Source organism: Acinonyx jubatus, chromosome A1, assembly GCF_027475565.1.
Source record: "Acinonyx jubatus isolate Ajub_Pintada_27869175 chromosome A1, VMU_Ajub_asm_v1.0, whole genome shotgun sequence".
In the NCBI taxonomy this organism is placed as follows: Eukaryota; Metazoa; Chordata; class Mammalia; order Carnivora; family Felidae; genus Acinonyx; species Acinonyx jubatus.
Genome location: NC_069380.1, coordinates 203516171 through 203535462, shown reverse-complemented (window position 1 = coordinate 203535462; position 19292 = coordinate 203516171). Strand labels below are relative to the sequence as shown.

Sequence of the window (19292 nt, the reverse complement as noted above, 5' to 3'; positions counted from 1 at the left end):
CATAGGCATCATTTAAAATGACTGCATAATAGTCTGCCATTTTCTTTCCTTTTAGGTTTGTGTTTAAAGTATATCATACCCATCATTTTAATTTTCCCTGTGCTTTTTTATACTTCGATCTCAAACACAGATGTGTATGGATATATGCTAACAACACAAATGCTCGTGGAAACACAGTTACTGATTTGACTATTTTATATGGAGCAGACACTGTGAGAGGGAGTCCTCGTGCGTGTCTTCTTTTATTCTCGCGGTGATTGGCATTTGTTAGCAAATTAATTGCCTATGACTTTTAAAAATTTCAAGATTTTTGTGTCAAGATTCAGATTTATCTCCTTTCTTGAAAACAGATCACTTGTCAGTGCTAGAACCTGTAGTTACACATGGTAACTGTATGATGGATTCCTGCATTGGTACCCCTTTTCCACAGTGCGTGTGTTCACTTCATCACCCTGCCTTCCCCTGGATGCCTCCAACATTTATATTACTTGCCAGCCCCCTGTAGGCATTTTATTTTGACACTTGATCTAGGATAAAGTAAGGGATAAATAAATGATTATCTTCTTCATCAGTGCTGGAGCTGTCATGACTCTGTTAGCCACATGTGACTATCCTGTTGCCTGCTTCAAAATTCTTGTGGGATGGCCTTTTCTTCTACTATCTATCACAGAAAAAAAATCCAGTTTCAGCATTAATTAGAAAGTTATAGCTACTACTGGATCACATAGAACATTCCCAAAGTCCAAAAGATCTAAATGCTTCAGATCACCGATTTGCATTTCTGTTCCCTTTTATTAGATGAAAAATCAAGAGCCAAGTGCTTTTCAGTTCTCTGTTAGTATGGTTTTGTTAATTTTCTGACTTCTGGCCTAGATGTTGACATTAAACAAAATGGGAGATGTTTGTACACAAATGTATTCTGTGAATCACTTGGGATTACCATTACTGAGACCATGTCTCCTGCTTAACAAAGAATAATTATAGAATGGACTCTATTCCTTATATTTATATGGGCCTGGTCACAATGAGAGCCACAGTTGTTTTGTGTCAATGAAGAGCTTCCTTTTTTTGGAGAGGATTGTGTAAAGAAAGTATTCACGTTAAAGGATCCATGGCAAAAGATTTTGGGTTATACCCAAGGCCTTGATTTAGTCACAACAAAACTTTTCATTTTCTTTATAGGTGAAGATAAATAATGATTTTAATTATGAATTTTACAACAGTAGCTGGTCTTATGTAAAACATACTTCAGCAGAATATACATCATCTAGTAGGAAACGCTCCTTTTTTAGATCTTCAGCATCTTCTTCGTATAGTCATATTTCACATAGCAATGAAATCCAAAAGCAAAAGGTTAGTATGAAACATGAGTTAACTTTTCCATATTTTACTGCTTAAGTATTTCTAACATTAACAAAAGTGTATTTACCAAAAGGATCAGCTTTCATTTTTAAATTAGGGTAGTAGTATCTTCTTCAAAGAGGCAATGTAATATATTTCCTTAAGAGGTAACATTGTATCTTGTCAATTCTCTTGGATAATATATCTATTAATACTTTGTCTTCTTTCTTTCTTTCTTTCTTTCTTTCTTTCTTTCTTTCTTTCTTTCTTTCTTCCTTTCCTCTATGACTAACCTTGGGCTGAAACTCACGACCTCAAGGTTAAGAGTTTCATGCTCCACTGACTGAGCCAGCCAGGCGCCTCTATACTTTGTTTTTCTTATTAAAGTATTTGTTCTTATTTGAAAATCTTAAAAAAGCATTACTTTCAAATCTACTAGTTAAAATTTTCTTAAATTTCTAATTTATGATTACTATACATGATTATATGTGTTATAGAATTGAAAAAATCCTGTTAATATATGTTTTCTAAACAGTAATTCTAGAATCTTTCTTAGAAGGTGCATAAAACTAAAAGATTTTAAGACACTTTGTTACTTTTGAGATACCACATTAAAAAAATGTTATTTATTTATTTATTTTGAGAGAGAGAGAGAGAGAGAATGCATGTGAGGGCACGGGGGTAAGAGGAGGGGCAGAGAGAGAGGATCCCAAGCAGGCTAAGTGCTGTCAGCACAAAATTGGATGTGGGGCTTGATCTCTCAAACTGTGAGATCATGACCTGAGCTGAAATCATGAGTTGGACGCTTAAGTGACTGGGCCACCTAGGTGCCCTGAGATACCAAAATTTTTATCTGAGGAAGTTAAAAATCTTATTTTTAGATAGTTTGTTGTTTTGAGATACTAAAATTTTTATCTTGGGCAATCTGAACAGTTGAGATGACTTGTACTAATTGATGTATACCTACTGCTGATGAATTTTCACGTTGACCATCATTCAAAATCTGCATACTTCATCTCATTCTTGAAGTCAGTAACTTGATTAATAAATCACAGGGAGGTATAAAGGAATATTGATTTTGTTTGTTTTGTGACTAAGAATCTGACTATGGGAATAAGAATTGTATAAACATTTATTGTATTTGTATTATTGTTCACAGAAATGAGGATTTGATATAAGGTAGATCTGTCTTGGACATCATTAAAAGATGCTTAGGAAGTGTTTCAAAGACCTCATATCCACTACTGGGTCTTTACCCAAAGAATACAAACACTAATTCGAAAAGATAGATGCACACCTATGTTTATTGCAACATTATTTACAATAGCCAAATTATGGAAGCAACCCAAGTGTCCATTGATAGATGAATGGGTAAAGAAGGTATATTATATACATACAATGGAATATTACTCAGGCATAAGGAAGAATGAAATCTTGCCATTTGCAACAACATGGATGGATCAAGAGAGTATAATGTTTAGTGAAATAAGTCATTCAGAGAAAGACAAATACCATATTATTTTACTCACATGTGGAATTTAAGAAAACAAACAACAGGGGCGCCTGGGTGGCTCGGTCGGTTAAGCGTCCGACTTCAGCTCAGGTCATGATCTCATGGTCCGTGAGTTTGAGCCCCGCATCAGGCTCTGTGCTGACCGCTCAGAGCCTGGAGCCTGTTTCAGATTCTGTGTATCCCTCTCTCTCTGCCCCTCCCCTGTTCATGCTCGGTCTCTCTCTGTCTCAAAAATAAATAATTGTTAAAAAAAAAACTAAAAAAAAAAAAAGAAGAAAACAAACAACAACGAAAAGAGACAAACCAAAAAACCAGACTCTTAACTATAGAGAACAAACTGATGGTTATCAGAAGGGAGGCAGGTGGGGGGGATGGGTGAAACAGGTGATGGGGATTAAGGAGTGCACTTGTGATGAGCACTAGGTGGCATATGGAATTGTTGAATCACTATATTGCACACCTGCAACTAATATAACATAGTATGTAAATTACACTAAAATTAAAAAAAAAGCCTCATTATAAAGTGAGGAACCATAGTATGAGATATAAATTATATGTTCACCTTACCTATAAGTCATTGTCAATGTATACTCCTTAGGGACACATTATTTTATATACATATTTGTGAGCTTGTTTAGTAGGGAATGAAGATGATGCTTTTTTTCTAGTTGAGATTTTAAAGGCCATATATGTAAGAAATTACGTATCACTCAGATATTCCTATTTGGCATTCCAAAAACTCTTTAGATTGCTTCAGGTGAGTGAGCCCAGAAAAGACCTCATCATGCATCAAAAATAAAAATTCATATAGTTTGGGTTGGAGGTGGCAGTTGATGGAGACATTGAACAGGAAAGTAATTTCACTGACTTTTTATCTTCAAACTAAAACTCCTTTTATTCTTCCTTCTTCCCATAGAGTCATCAATTGTTGGTTGTCCAGAACACTGTGGAAGTGGCTCAGTTTATCAATAACAATCCAGAATTTTTACAACTTGCTGAGCCCTTCTGGAAGGAACTCTCCTACCTTCCCTCTCTGTATGACTACGGTGCCTACCGAAGATTAATCGACCAGTATGGGACACATTATCTGCAGTCTGGGTCCTTAGGAGGAGAGTACAAAATTCTATTTTATGTGGACCCAGAAAAAATCAAAGAAAGCGGTAGAGTATTAAAAAAATTTATTAACTACAAACATTGCAGGAATTTTAATGGGGGAAATAACATGTAGTTAGCTTAAACTTTTAGAGATTTAAAGTATGACAAATAGAGATTAAATTGCAAAGGAATCCAAAGTGGTGTGAATCCATTATAATCTACTCAAACTCTTCAAACTGCCTACTCTTTTGGCTAGTACCCTGAAATGTGAGATAACCATCATCATTACTGGCTGTCTCCAGGAGGTATTGATTGGATTTTTAGAATACTTTTTAATGTTTTCCATTTCTCAGCTTAAGTAATATTCTTTGAGGAAAAGCTAATAAGGTATTATATTTCAGAAATCAAAATGTTTTAAAGAAGTATTTTATTTACTTCTGTTCATTGCCACTCATTCCTTTAAAAAAAACCTGCTCTGGATGTCACAAGATTGCTTACTACCTAATTCTTATAATAATGGCTTGAATTTATTGGATGCCTTTCTTACAAGAGGCAAGTTACATGTTAGCAATGATCCTCACTGCTACCCAGAGAGATGGCCACTATAATTCCTGTCCCACAGACTGAGCCATGGAGAGTCAGTGTTAGATAAGACTCACCCAAGGGCATATGGGTTGTAAGGAGGTCTAACTTGCTCCCAAGTCAGCTGAACTTTTTCCTTATGCTATGTTGTTGCTAGAATGGCCTGATTTTTGTTAGAATCAGTGCACACCACGGAGTTCATGATTTTTTGGACCCCATAGTAAGAGGACAGTCCTCACCATGTGTCCCGATGTGGGAGGGTAGAGGGTGGTGTCTTAGTGTCCATTCCTTCTCTCCAAAGACCTTTTGGCTGGTTTACTAATATTCTAAGTCAAACCTACTTCTTCCCAACTTTGTCCTTCAGCTGATGTCCACACTTCCTTCTCCATTCCAAATCACCTCTTAGGGGTCTTTCTCTTCAGTCAAGGCTCCCTTACAACCTTGGAGGAGAATAACACTTACTACATGAGATTCAGAGGAAATCTTGTAACCTTCCCTTGTGGGTGAATTACAATATTTTTCTATGTTTCCATTGGCTTTTTTTCCCCCCAATGGGCTTAGTTTTTTTGTTACCAGTTAAGATTTAACTAGAATTTGAACTTTTCTAACTTCCCTGGTTGGAAATGATGTATAAGCACAAGTTTTTTTGTAGCAATGACAGGGACAATATTTCTTTGGAAAATTAATCCAGCAAGTGGCTTGATCTAAACTTAGCTTCACTGCCTCCCAACCTTTATTCCTTAGCACTTAAAGAAATAGGGGAGAATTTTATTAAAGCTTTCCAATTTGGTCAAAGCATATTTTTTAAGTAAAAATTTTACTCTTGAGAAGTTTCTGTCCTTCCTAAAAGTTCTAACTGAAATATAATCAAAACTCCTGAGATGTAATAGATCCCCCCAATTATTCCTTAAGAAATATTGAGATTATTACAATACAGTTAGCAAAATTATGTAAGAAAAATATATTTCCACACTTATTATTTTCTATCCTTCTTTAAAAAATGCATTGGCAAAACTCCATTTGATAATGAGTAGAAATTGTTACATTCTGAGGTTATGAGTTATGGGAAGGAATTGTTAGAAACTAGAGATAGTAAACATATTAAAATCAAGAGATTGAGGCAGTAGACCTGAGGTTTTAGGAATTAATTACTATAGAATCAGAACCCAGCTTTTGGGGTTTCCAGTAGGTGGACTGGGGCCATCACATGCCTACTTTTATCTGTTTGCTTCATACTTGAGAAGCCGACTGTATGTGGGTCAAAGATATCACTGTTCCGGGTGTTCCTTCCACTGTTTCATGTAGGAAATCACCCCAGTCTCCTCTCTCTGATCCAAGATAATAGAAGCCAAAATTGCTGAATCATTTGAAAGTAAGTTTCAGACACACGATGCTTCATTCCTAAGTGTATGCATGTATGTGTTATTTTGTTTAATAACAAAAAACAAATATTCCTTTTTCTGACCCTTGATCCTCCTACAGCACTTGAAAATGTCCCTCTCATATCACTGTTGATTAGATGGCCACAATAGTAGAGTATCCCTATCCTCCCACCTGGCTGCATCTCAAAAGACGTGTTTAACAAATGCAGAAATAAAACCTTTAAAACTTTTCCCTCAGGTCTTAGTTCAACAGATATAAAGACATGTACTTCATCAAGTTTCAAATTTTTGTATTCATCATCAAAGGGCAAATGCAAGGAGCTGGAAGATGCCTTAAAATCAGATTCAGGTAAATAAGAAGGGGGCAATTTGCATTACAAGCTTAATCTCCATCCCTCTCTCTTGTGGTTAATTCCTGGCCTCAAGGTCCTTTGAGATTTTAGCAGGTGTTCTATCTTGTGTTTTTAAAAATGTATTTGGTTGTTTTTGCCTCTGCTCTCTCTTTCATATGTCTTGACAGTGAGACACTGCCATGGAAAGTTCACTGGGTATCTCCTGTGCACTGTAGATGTGTCCTCAGCATATACTACCTTTTCCACCTGCAGTGACAGTTGGCAATCCAGCCTAGAAAAAGGACACCAACAGGAGAGATTTAGTTCCACTCTGACATGGATGCTCAGATGCTGCTGCTGGTGGTGGTGGTGGTCGTGGCGATGGCAGAGGGAGTGGGGAAGGTGGTGTGCTATTCTTTGAGTGATTAGAAAGGAACTGGAAAAAAAAAAACTGATTTAGATTGTGTCTAGATGCCCTGTTAAGGAATTTGGATTTCATTCTGGTAACAAGAGGGTACCATTAAAGGATTTAGTACAGGAAGTGATTAAATGAAAGGTTACAAAGATAAAGTTGTAGAGAAAGAAGAGGGACTGAGAAGGGATAATCTGACAGGATAAGAATCAGCGAAGAGGTGCCTGGCTGCCTCAGTTTGGTAGAGCATGCAACTCTTGATCTCAGGGTCGTGAGTTTGGGCAAAAAGCCTACTTAAAAAAAAAAAAAAAAGAACCAGAAAAGATCAGTAACATTAAAAATAAAGGAGAAAGAGAAGTCAATAAAGAGAAATTCTAGACAGAAGTTAAGTAAGAGAAGGGCTGGAGACTGTTCATTGAATTTGGTGATTACAACTTAACTTGCCTTACAGTGAACTTCTTAGTGTGGTAGCAATGGACTGAGCAGGTACTAGAGCTTAAATTCTCGGTGACGGCATAAATTGGGGCAAAGGTGAAGACTGACCCAGATGCCAGAGTTCTTCCTGAGGAAGTGGTGATTCTTGGGATATTGGCAGATGACTGTAGGAAGGAGGAAGACAGAGGAATGAAACCAGGTGTATTTACTCATTCACTTCCTTCATTCATCAGCTGTTTATGGAGCCTGTGGTACATGCAAGGATTTGTTCTAGGCACTGGGGTACAAGCAGTGACATGCCGGAGAAAATGCCTGTCTTCATGGAGTTGGCATGACAGAGGAGGAGGACATGTTTTTGTTTTTGTTTTTTTAATTTTTTTTAAGTGTATTTATTTGAGAGAGAGAGAGAGAGGGATACAGAGAGAGCATATTCATGAGCAGAGGAAGGGCAGAGAGAGAGGGAGAGAGAAAGAATCCCAATCCAACGCTGATGTGGGGTTCGAAATCACAAACTGTTAGGTCATGGCCTGAGCCGAAATCAAGAGTCGGACACCCAACCGACTGAGCCACCCATGTGTCCCAGGAGGACATGCTTTTGAAAGAGATGGAAATATGGTGATCTGGAAATAGAGATGAGTGGGAGCTTTGGGAAGATAGAGACATCAGTTATCAGCTGGGCTGGCTACTGGAAGCTGCTCACTGATTTTATTTGATGTTGTGTTTAACGCACACATAGCACACATAGCTAGGTATTATTCATATTCTCATTATACAGACAGGGACTCCGAGTGACAGAAAGATTGCCCACGATCACGTTTGGTAAGTGTCAGACATGAAATTCAAAGGCATGATGTGTGGCTTCACAGTCTGGGCTCCTGATTGTCGCACCATGCTGCTTGTCTGGGGGAAGAGGGCCAGAGGGAGCAGAGAGCTCCCTGAGGTATGGAGAGAGAGGCTACAGGCTTAAAAATAAAATTAAAACGGATTTCTCAGAATCTGTAATTCATAAACAGGTGTGCCAGGGCAGGCGGTGATTTCTCCAACTTTACTATACGCGGGGATTACCCGGGAAGTTGTTAAGATGCTGGTTCCAAGGCTCTCCTCCCAGCTGTTCTCTTAGCGGGTGTTGAAGCTCAGAAATGTGTAGTCACTCCGGGTAGCAGCGGAGGGACTGAACTTAGTTGTGATAAGCTGCCTTAAAAGGGTGACTATGTGCATATCAAAATCGGAGCTAACAATGACAATGAGGATGCACTCCAGCAATTTATCAAAAACACCGGGCTTTAATAATTTCTTTTTTTTTAAGTTTCTTTTTTTTAAAGTTCATTTATTTATTTTGAGAGAGAAGCAGAGAGAGCAAGGGAGGGACAGAGAAAGAGGGAAAGAGAGAGAATCCCAAGCAGGCTCTGTGCTGTCAGCACAGAGCCCGTCTAGGGGCTCCAACTCACAAACTGTGAGATCATGACCTGAGCCAGTCAGATGCTTAACAGACTGAGGTACCCAGGCACCCTAGGCTTTAATAATTTCTGATAAATGTACAGTTTTTGAATTTGCAAAATTTTACGAAATTGCAAATTTTCATTAAAAGAAATGAACTAAAGATCACCCCAAATCTGGTTTGCAAGTTAGGAATTTCCAGTCATGACCAGCATAAAAATCAATTACAAATGGAGACAAAAATATTTCTGAAATTATAAGGCACTTAAATGCAGAAAAGAATTTAATTGGTATTTACTGTTTAGAACACTTTTCATGTGTTAATGTATGCCTGTTAATTAATAGCTTTTTTTGCTTAGTTAATATTCCAGATGCAATGAACTCCCCCCATTTATTTTTATTTTTATTAAAACATTTTTTTTAAATGTTTATTTTATTTTTGAGAGAGACAGACAGACAGAGAGTGTGAGAGGGGTGGGGTCAGAGAGGGAGACACAGAATCCAAAGCAATCTCCAGGCTCTGAGCTGTCAGCACAGAGCCCTATGTGGGGCTTGAAATCACAAACTGCAAGATCATGACCAGAGCCAAAGTTGGATGCTTAACCGACTGAGCCACCCAGGCGCCCCTAGCTGAACCATTTAGAAACACATTCCATGATGCTTCATCCCAAAATATATATTTATTTCCTAAGAAATAAGATAGTCTCCTGTATAACATAACGTTCTTATTATACTAAGAACATTAAGAATATGAACAATAATTCCCTAATATCATCTACTGTCAGGTAATGATTGTGTTTTTCTTTTCTTTTTCCTTTTAATAGATATTTTTGAGAGTCGTTTCAGATTTACAGCACAATCGAGCAAAAAGTACGAAGAGTTTCCATATACCCCTGTCAGAAACTAAGGCCTCCCCACTCTCAGCATCCTCCACCACGGGGGTGCATTTGTTCTAAGTGATGAATCTACGTTGACATATCATCATTGCCCAAAGTGCATAGTTTATGTTAGGGTTCCTTCTTGGTGTTATACATTCTATGGGCTTGGACAAATGTATAATGCCATGTGTCTACCATGATAGTGTGATGTAGAGCAATTTCACTGTTCTAACAATCCTCCGTGCTCCAACTATTTACTCCTCCCACCCACCACTGCTGGCAATCACTGATGTTTTCATTGTGTCCATAGTTTGTCCTTTACCAGAATAGGATGGGTTGTGTTTTAGTACTTGAGAGACATTTCACTTTTTTATTCTTCTCTTTGTTTCCTTTGTGCATCCTGACCTATTTCATTTGATTTCTCCTCGTATAGGAACTCAAAGCAATGTTCTGCGAGGGAACCCATTTGTCAGGGGGGGCAGTTCGGGCTTCGTGTCTGGCCTCAGTTTCCTGGAGCTGGACAATCCTGCTGGAAACAAAGAGCGATATGCTTCGTGGGCGGAATCTGTGACTGGTCTTCCCCAAGTCATAAAACAAAAGGTACGTCCTGCTCTGTTGAAAGCACACAAAGCAGACATGTTTATTCGCATTGGGAAAATGAGATTAAATCAAGGTGGTTAAACAGAGACAGCTGTAATTAGCATTTTTGTATCCCAATTATGTTTTGTATAGCAAAATGAGTGCATACATAATAATAAGAAACAGAAGATTCATTATCTTGCATGTCCATATTTCAATTGTAAAGGTTAAATGTCTTGTAAATCCCAAGGGAAATTAGTAACAAAATTTGCATTTTAAGCTTTTGACCTAAATTTGATTATGTTTTCCTTGGTCTCTAATTCAGAGGAATTGTAGACTCTTGCAAGAGGAAGGCATTTAGCCTTGTCTACTGTCTCATCAGATCACCTCTGTTCCTCTGGCCATGGCATGTAGGCTCTTGGAGACATGTAAATTAAAATAGAACAAATCTGACTGGCAGAATTTTAGGATGTTTTATTGATACAGTCACTTCTGTCGTAATGCTACGTATATGTTCCTAAAATCAGACAGCTAGACAGAATTGCACAATGAAGACCCCCTGGCTTATGGGGAAAATGGATTAAGGACACAATACTCAAAAACTTGATCTATGACACTCATTAAAAAAAAATAGGCATCAGTAAAAACAATAGTACAGCTTTGTATGTGTTAAATTGTTAAGAAACGCATATATATTAATGTAGCACAATTCTTAGAAAAAGACTTGAAGCTTGCTGGGTGCTGGGTGGGTTAGAGCCTTTGACTTATTGGGAAGTGGTAGGAAGAGAGCTGCCAGAAGACAGACGGTTTCTGCATCAGATGTGGATGGGTGTAGTACGTTACACAGGCGGTGAACTGCATGGATGCTTGAAGTGTGTGTTTGTGTGTGTGTGTGTTGTGTGTATTCCTATGTTGGTTCAGTTGTGTCCACTTTTCTGGGTTCACCTGGTTTTTCTTACGGATGAAATTGTATGAAATCTGTGATATGCTCATGGTGTTCCCTAACACATCCATCCCAATGGAACAAATTTACCCTTTCAAAACAAGTGCTATGGCAGAACTGATTCTATGATCTATTCTCTGTCATGGGAGTCAAGAAATGTCTCAGGTGAACTTGACTTGGACACATTTTATAATCCGCCCCCCCCCCAAATTACAAAAGCTTCTTAAGCACCCTCCCAACACCATATCCACCCATTTGCCTCTAAGTAAGGGTAAAAGGAAGAGGCCAGTTTTCCTGGGAGGTCTTATCATAACGTGCCACCATCGATATTCACAATGACCTATTTTCAGTGCCAGTGCCCTGTTACAAATCTTAAAAAATTCTAAGTTGTTGATTAGGGAGGATCAGACATTCCTTCTCATTCTCAACTCTGCATTTCTCCACATAGGACTGTCACTGTCCTAGCTGTGCTAACTTATTATAGGTATACATCCACGCAATGCCATCCAGTCAGTTCTTTTATAATGCAGCGTGAGAGAGTTTGGGCAGAGACGAGGGAGATGTGGCTGGGTCTGTAAGTTATCCTCCTACTCCAGTGGTATGCTGTAGCCAGCTCAAGATGGACCCTCATAACAGCCAAAGGTGCCTATCTCTTCCCGACTCCATGGTCACTGGCATCCCAGTGGCAACCTGAAATCGGCCATGGGAAGAGTAGTTATACTGCAGAAATTGGCAAATGCTACAAATCAGAGCATTTTTGTTCTTAGGAGAGCAGATTGTTAAAGCTTAGCCAGCACATCTAGGGGCTCCAAGCTGCTTTTCATCAGACATATTCAACACAGAGAAGTAATGTCTGTCTGTTTTAAATTTTGTCAGGAAGAAAGAGTCATGGTCTCTGCTAAGAGACATGTTAAGTCTCTTAGAGCTGGGTATTTAATCTTAAATTTAATTGCACTTGCTTCTTCACTGTAATTCAAGTGCATTTCCTTTTCTTCTGCCCTCTGCAAGGGTAGAAATGTACTTCCTTCAAAATAATCTTTCAATAACTAGAAAATGAATGTCCTGTTGGTTTTGAAAAATTTTATGCAAGATACAAAAAATATTCCTTCCCTGTTCACTCCTATTTTTCCCTTTGTCTTGCAAAGAAAGTGAATTGCTTTCTTTTTATTTGAAGAAGAAATAATTGGAATTAAGATGAGAGTGGCTTTTGATTTTTATTTTAATGGAGATTCAGCCTAAATGCCAGGAGAAAAATATTCTTGCCTAAAACCCCGATTTACTGACCATGATGTCTTTATCTGTATAGCTGACCCCTCTGTATGAGCTGGTAAAGGAAGTACCCTGTGCCTCTGTGAAAAGACTATACCTGAAGCAGGCTCTTGAGGAATATCTGGATGAATTTGACCCCTGCCATTGCCAACCTTGTCAAAATGGTGGCATTGCCACCGTCGAGGGGACCCAGTGTCATTGCCATTGCAAACCATACACATTTGGTGTGGCTTGTGAGCAAGGAGTCCTCGTGGGAAATGAAGCAGGTCAGTGTGCTGAATTTTTGCTAGTTATGCTGGCACTGTGAAAAAGGAATCACTCTTTTCCGCTGATCCCTGAGATCATGCTTCTTTGTGTATTAATTTAGTGTCTCCCTTCCTATTGCACTTCTGGGTTCTCGCAAGGGGGTTAAGGCCCTCTGCTGTCTCTGTTTTCCTGTCTTAATGAATAGACCCACCATGCCCTCCATTCCCTGTTCTCCATTAGAATAGATTAATGCCTAAAACATGTCTCTCTTTTATGCCATAGTCAGCTCATTGAGGTTTTGTCGTAACAGGTCTGTGCAGCTAGTGTGCACATGGCTTAACCTTTCCAATCGCAAGATCTTTGAAATATCTCTATTTCTATTTTGTATTATGTTTTATCAATCAATTACTCACAAATACTTTCTGAACATTTGCTGAATGTGCTCAACTGAAGGCTTGGTGCTTTAGAGGCACGTCAGTTCACACAGAACTGTGTGAAGTTTGACTTTATGAGTAGACAAAGTGTGGGACAGTTTTGTATTTATTTATATGCCTCTCTCCTCTAGAAAACTCATTTCTTAAGGTCAGGGCTGTGATTCCTTTTTTTTATTCCCAGAGCCCAACAAGGCTTGATTCATAGAAGTCACTTAACAAATGTTTGATGAATGAATGAATACATGACTGAACTATGATTGCTTGTAGACAAGCGTCAGGAAAGCCTCCTTGCCTCCAAATGTCTTCCCAAGTAGCCTGTCTGGTAAATTGAAATTCTACCACTTTGATTTCATTCCTTTGTGGCTTGGATTTCCTATTATTTGATAAAATGGAAGCTCCCCCTGCTGGTAAGGATTGGGATAGTGATCATAATATATCAAGCTATTGTTACCCCTGTTAATATACTCAGAGGACTGCTTTATTAACTCAATTTCTAATTATGGAAGAAAGTATAAGGAAACTCATTGGAAGATATAATCACATTAGTTTAGTTTTGGTGTGTATGATACTCAGGGGTGGGTGCCGAGTGGAGGAGAGACGGATGTAGGCTACACGGTAGAAATAGGTAAGGAGCAGTAAACAAAACCATCTATCAATTGGAAGTAATGTTTCAGGAGCATGGTCTCTGAGATCTGTTTGTAACCAGGAAAGCCAAGTTCTTAGAATATAGTGCAAGTTCTCTCTTGCCTACCCCAAGGTATATGATGGGGGAAAATTCTAAAAGCACCGCTGGTCATGAATCGGCCCTGGGTTGGAAGGTGGCCAGGCTGGGTTGAGGAAGTGCCTGCAGACTGAAGGATGTTGATAGGAGGTAAAAGCATTTCTCCTTCTTATGCATTTCCTCATTTTGTACAGTGCCAGCTCTGAGGTTGGCAGTCTGGAACCCAGTAGATTATGTTCTTCTCATGCCCAACCATGGCTTTTCCAATAAAAATGTTAACAGTAGGAACCGCTGTAATGAGAGGAGCCTGGACTCGGCCATAAGACCATGCTGCTGTCTGGACAGGACTCTTGGCAGCCATTGCAGCACCAGACATGACATTTAACCCCCTTGCCTTAGATCCCATACCTATCAAATGAGAATGGTAACAGACTTCCTGCCCACCCGGATTCATTCTTGTGAGAAGTAAATGAATGGCATGAGGTATGACAAAATGCTCTGAAACAGTTCTAAAATAATAAACAAATTTAAGATGTAATTGCAAGAAGTTTGTTGATGCAGCCTTAATATCAACAAACCCAGTCAATGTGCAGAGACATTATGGTCATTGAAGAAGACCTCCTGAACAGAGTGAAGGTAGTATGTGCCCAGACTGTCCCCTCCCTCAATAACTGCCTGAGCATGAAGCTTAATACTAGACTCTGAAATCTTTCTCTCCAAGTACTTTCTGAACAGTCTTTCTCTTATCTTACAGGAGGGGTTGATGGAGGTTGGAGTTGCTGGTCCTCTTGGGGCCCCTGCGTTCAAGGGAAGAAATCAAGGAGCCGAGAATGCAATAACCCACCTCCCAGTGGAGGCGGGCAGTCTTGTATTGGAGAGCCAACAGAAAGCAGGCAATGCGAGGAGGAGGAACTCCAGCATTTGCGGTAATGGTGACCAGATCTCCTGGCAATTGCATAGAATAGAGTGCCCTCTGCAGGAAGTGTGGAATATGTGATTGCTGCTATTAAAAGATTTAAAAATTAAATGGCGATTTTTATCAGTGACTTTGCCTTTAGCAGTGGGGTCAGTTGAAGGAAGAAGGCATGTGTGGACAGCTTGCACTTGTGTGTTTCAAGTTTTTCTGATACAGAAAAACTAGTTACTGGGTAACTAGAAGGTCATTTGGCCAAGGGGATCTGAGCAGCAGCTTTGGCATCAAGCAGATCTGCCACTTTGCTGTGACCTTGGTAACACCTCTAAAATTAGTATAATCATAGAAGGTAAAACAATAGTAAAATGTCAGAATTAAATGAGATTCAGCATAGAAAGTGATTAGCACAGTGCCCAGCACATAGTAAGCATTGATTAATAGTTGTATTACTCTTCAGATATACCAATCCTATTCATTCATTTATTCATGTATTCATTCATTCATTCATTCATTCATTCATTCATTCAGGATTAAGCATAAAGCCAGATGCTCTAGATGGCTAATATCTTGACTGATTAGCCCACCAACTTCCCATTTGCCGGGACCTTGCAAATTCATCAAGTCTCCTGACTAGGAAGCTGGTGAGCATATGGAATTACTGTAGGAGGAGAAGCTACCTTTGAGGCACATATCTCTAGGAGGATGAGGGTCTCCAGCAGAGGAGGCCTCTATGGACTGGGCTTCTTTTCCCAGCCACTAGACATGAAGCTGGAAGGAAAGGAGCATCCTACGGAGGCACTGAAGGAATTCTCACTCTTCTTGGTGCTTGGAGGGAGAGAATGTTCTCCTCTTCCTGCCCAGTACAAAGAGGAAAATCATGATCAATACTTCACATTTCTGAGTTTCCTCAAAGTGTGGAAAGCGTATAAGGAACTCAGCTGAGAAGAAGGCGACATTCACGGGCTATTCTGTAATGCTTTCCCTCAGATTTCAGATCTCTAGAGTGGAGGTAATACTGGTGGCACGTTGGCTTCAGAGGCCATAAAACTATTGTTTAATGATGGATGTCACTGGGATTACCATTATTATGAGCTTCCTCTAGAGATTGCCTTGCGGGAGGTAGAAAGAGTATGACATTAGGAGCCGAACCGACTACAACATGAATGCTCCCTTGTTATTTATTACCTTATAACCTTGGACAAGTCATTCAAACTTTCTTTTCGTCACATACCTCATAGGGTTACTGTGAAGATGCATTGAGATGTTGCGTATTTATAGAGCAACTGCCAAGGTGCCTATACAGAGTAGATGTTCCCTTTCTTGCAGGGTCACTAACAGGAATTCCTTTATTTTTAATCCAGAATCAATTCCATGTTAAAGGCACTTCAGAACCAGACAGCCGAAGAAAAAGTAGGTCTGAGGCAGGTGACCTCTAGAAATCCCATGAAGTAGGTGTTTTGTCCGGAGACTTTTATTTCCTTTTCTTTCTCTTTGTTTTTCTTACTACTGACTTAGTAGCTATTTTTTGGTAGTTTATGTTTGAGTTTTCTATCACAGGATATGATCAGATATTGATCCCAAGAATGACAAAAATAGCACATCAGCATGTTTACAGGAATGGAGTTCTTTCAGATGTTAATGAAAAATTCGCTGTGGTGCAAAATATTTATTATGCTGTGGAAACCCATCACATTAATTATGTTTTGTTTCCTTTTCCTTTCAGATTGCTTGAACCACATTGTTTTCCTTTGTCTTTGGTTCCAAAAGAATTCTGTCCATCACCTCCTGCCTTGAAAGATGGATTTGTTCAAGTTGGTTATGAAAGATATATTGTTTTCCTCTGCATATGCTCTTTGCTCCAAGTTCTCTCTCTCCCTAATGTCATAATCGATTTCCTTCTTCCATGATGAAATAGTGCTACAAATAGTTTATATGTGCATTTTAGTTTTAGTGGTAAGGGTTTTAGTTTGTGACTTTACTTCTTTGGCCAAGGTGATTAGAATTCTGCAGAAGGCAGTATATCTTCTGCAGTAAGGTAAATCAATACTGCTGCCCAATGAAATTAGAAATGTAATCATGCCAGAAGGCTGTTAAACATTTCCATTCTTAACACTAAAATAAGAATCCATAAGCAAGTTCTGCAGCAAGGAGGACTTTCTCTATTCTTGCCACTGAGAAATGTCTTTCTAAAGATTTTTTTAAAATGTTTATTTATTTATTTTTGAGAGAGAGAGAGCAGGGGAGGGGCAGAGAAGGAAGGAGAGATTGAATCCCAAGCAGGCTCTGTGCTGTCAGATGCAGGGCTTGAACCCATGAACTGTGAGATCATGACCTGAGCTGAAATCAAGAGTCAGACACTTAACTGACTGAGCCACCCAGGCGTCCTGAGAAATGTCTTTAAAAATTTTTTTTCGGAAATGTTGGGTTTGGGAAGAAATATTGGGTTTATTCCGGAAGCCGATAAGACATTTTGCCAGCATTGGTGAGATATGGGTCATTATACTTGGAGCGATTTTTTTGTTTAGGAAGGAACACAAATCACCTGCCACTTGTCATTCTAGGGAATTTTCTTGGCCTTGAGGCCATATTAATTTCTGCTCTTCTCACTGCTTGTTATGATGAGGCTTTGGCCTCAAGCTCCAATGAAGTCTCCTACTGGCTCACGTAGGAGGCTTTTGTCAGGACCCTCTCAGTGCCGCCAGCCTTGCTTTCTCAAAGGGTTTGCCTTTGAAATTCTAGGCCTTTAAACACACACACTGACATTTTGCTGAAGTTTCCCCAAATGTAGATACTGTTGGGAAATGGAAGAGGGCTTCTGTGTGTGTGTGTGTGTGTGTGTGTGTGTGTGTGTGTGTGTGTGGAGAGAGGGGAATGAGCCCAGCATCTCTAACACTCATTCTGTCCCAATACAGTCACCACAATCTACTAAGTTCCTGAAGGAAACACAGGCTTGGCGAACAAGGCCAAACAAACTCATATACTTCAGCAAACCATGAACTGTTGTCCCAAACTCCAGTGCATGTGGTGTCCTGTAAGGGGCAGGGGTTCTGAACACTGCCCCATGGACGGGCTACATCACAGTCACCCAGAGAACTTAAGAATAGAGATTGCTGCTTGCCCCTTACCTTCCTTTTTTTTTTTTTTTCCTTTCTCATTCTGTAGGTTTAGGATAGAGCCTGAGAGTTGTGCTTTTGTTTTTTTTTTTTTTAAATTGCTACTAGTGGTTCTGATACAGAACCAAGTTTGGACACTGTTATAACAGTCCCTTCTGTCAGGCAGACCGCCTATTGGCTAGAACCAAAGCAAATCAACTGTGCTTTCTCAATTTATTCAAACTCAAGTATTAATCTGGGCCCTTTGTTTCCTACCAACTGGAGCCAGACTGGACCAGGACTGACAGTGAATAGTAGAAGGCACCTTGGGATTTGGTTCTAATGCCTGGAGTAGCCAGGTGCTAATGCCTAGCTCTCAGCCCTTCCCCAGGCCGATTTTCTTTACCACCCCTGGGGTGGCAGAGAGCCCCAAGAGTGAGGAAAGGAACTAATAGAGATCCCAAAAGAGCATGATTACCCCTTTAAGTTTCAGCTTCAAATTCTTCCTTGCTTCAACATGAAAGCTCACCTCCTGGCATGTCCTTGAATCTGGCCCAGCCACAGTGGCCCTTCCCTTACAGGGTAGGGGCTGTAGCTTAGGATGGGAGAAGATCAGCATTACACTCCCTCTAAAAGTCATCAGTGAGAAACTTAAACTTTCATAAACATGCTGATAGGATTTGCACATTTCTGTCTGTTCCTACCAGCTTTTATTAGGCGGTATGGCCAATGAGCAGCCCATGACGTCTTACTATGAAGAACTGACTAACAAGTACATTTCCGAGATCTGATAACAACTGTCTTTTCCTGGAACATGCAGGGGCCGGGGGGGAAGGGACTTGGGCAGTGTCCACAAAAGTAATTTTGGTAAAATGCTTAGTACAGTGCTTGGTATTTGGGGACAATTAATAAATTATATGTGGCATTAATGGTTTTATTTTAGTTAATGGTAGTACCAGTGTTGTTGGCTAGGACCATACAGGGAAAATTGTTTTTACAGATAATTTTTTAAATTAGTTATTTGAACTTAGTTTGCCTGATGACTAAAAGAAGGCATCATTTATAGCCCAAATATATCTAAAGAAACTTTTTTTAATGCAAAATAGACATACTCTCTCTCTCTCTTTTATTTCTCTTTAGGATGAAGGTGCCATGTTTCCTGTTGGGAAAAACATAGTATATACTTGCAATGAAGGTTACTCTCTAATTGGAGACCCTGTAGCCAGATGTGGAGAAGATTTACAGTGGCTTGTTGGGGAAATGCATTGTCAGAGTGAGTGGACTTGGTTGTAGCATATAACTTAAGATGAGAGAATAATGTGGAAGGGAATGAATCAAGATGAATAACCGCTCACTGTGTGGCCCGTGTCTTGACATTCCTTTCCTGAGAAGCTCATATGCTCCTGTTCAAGTTTCAGCTGTGTCTTGAAAAAGCCCTCAGCAGTCTCTAGTTGATAGTGCTTCTGTTAGGCGAGGCTCATTTCACTGCAATTTTAACGTTTCTGGTACAAATTCGAATAGGCCAGGGAGCTCCATTCTGGCTAAGACCTTCAGAACATCCCATATAGTTCAATTTCTAGGGATGTGACCAAATCAGTGTACTTCCTTGATTGTCCTGCAGTATTCGTTGGTTCAGCAGATGGATAGAGCTGTAGAGATACATTTTTTGCTATATCAGTTGGTCTAGG

General features: G+C 39.5%; 1 protein-coding gene across 2 annotated transcripts in view; it reads left to right on the top strand.

Moving 5' to 3' along the window:
- Nucleotides 1–19292, top strand: part of C7 (complement C7) — a 55411-nt gene that overhangs the window by 21765 nt on the left and 14354 nt on the right. For both annotated transcript variants that reach the window (XM_015067583.3, XM_015067584.3), the window contains 8 exons: nucleotides 1183–1353; nucleotides 3771–4014; nucleotides 6152–6262; nucleotides 9841–10007; nucleotides 12236–12464; nucleotides 14354–14525; nucleotides 16236–16323; nucleotides 18745–18877. In XM_015067583.3, the coding sequence (XP_014923069.2) occupies nucleotides 1183–1353; nucleotides 3771–4014; nucleotides 6152–6262; nucleotides 9841–10007; nucleotides 12236–12464; nucleotides 14354–14525; nucleotides 16236–16323; nucleotides 18745–18877 (1315 nt within the window). The remainder of the gene's footprint in view (nucleotides 1–1182; nucleotides 1354–3770; nucleotides 4015–6151; nucleotides 6263–9840; nucleotides 10008–12235; nucleotides 12465–14353; nucleotides 14526–16235; nucleotides 16324–18744; nucleotides 18878–19292) is intronic.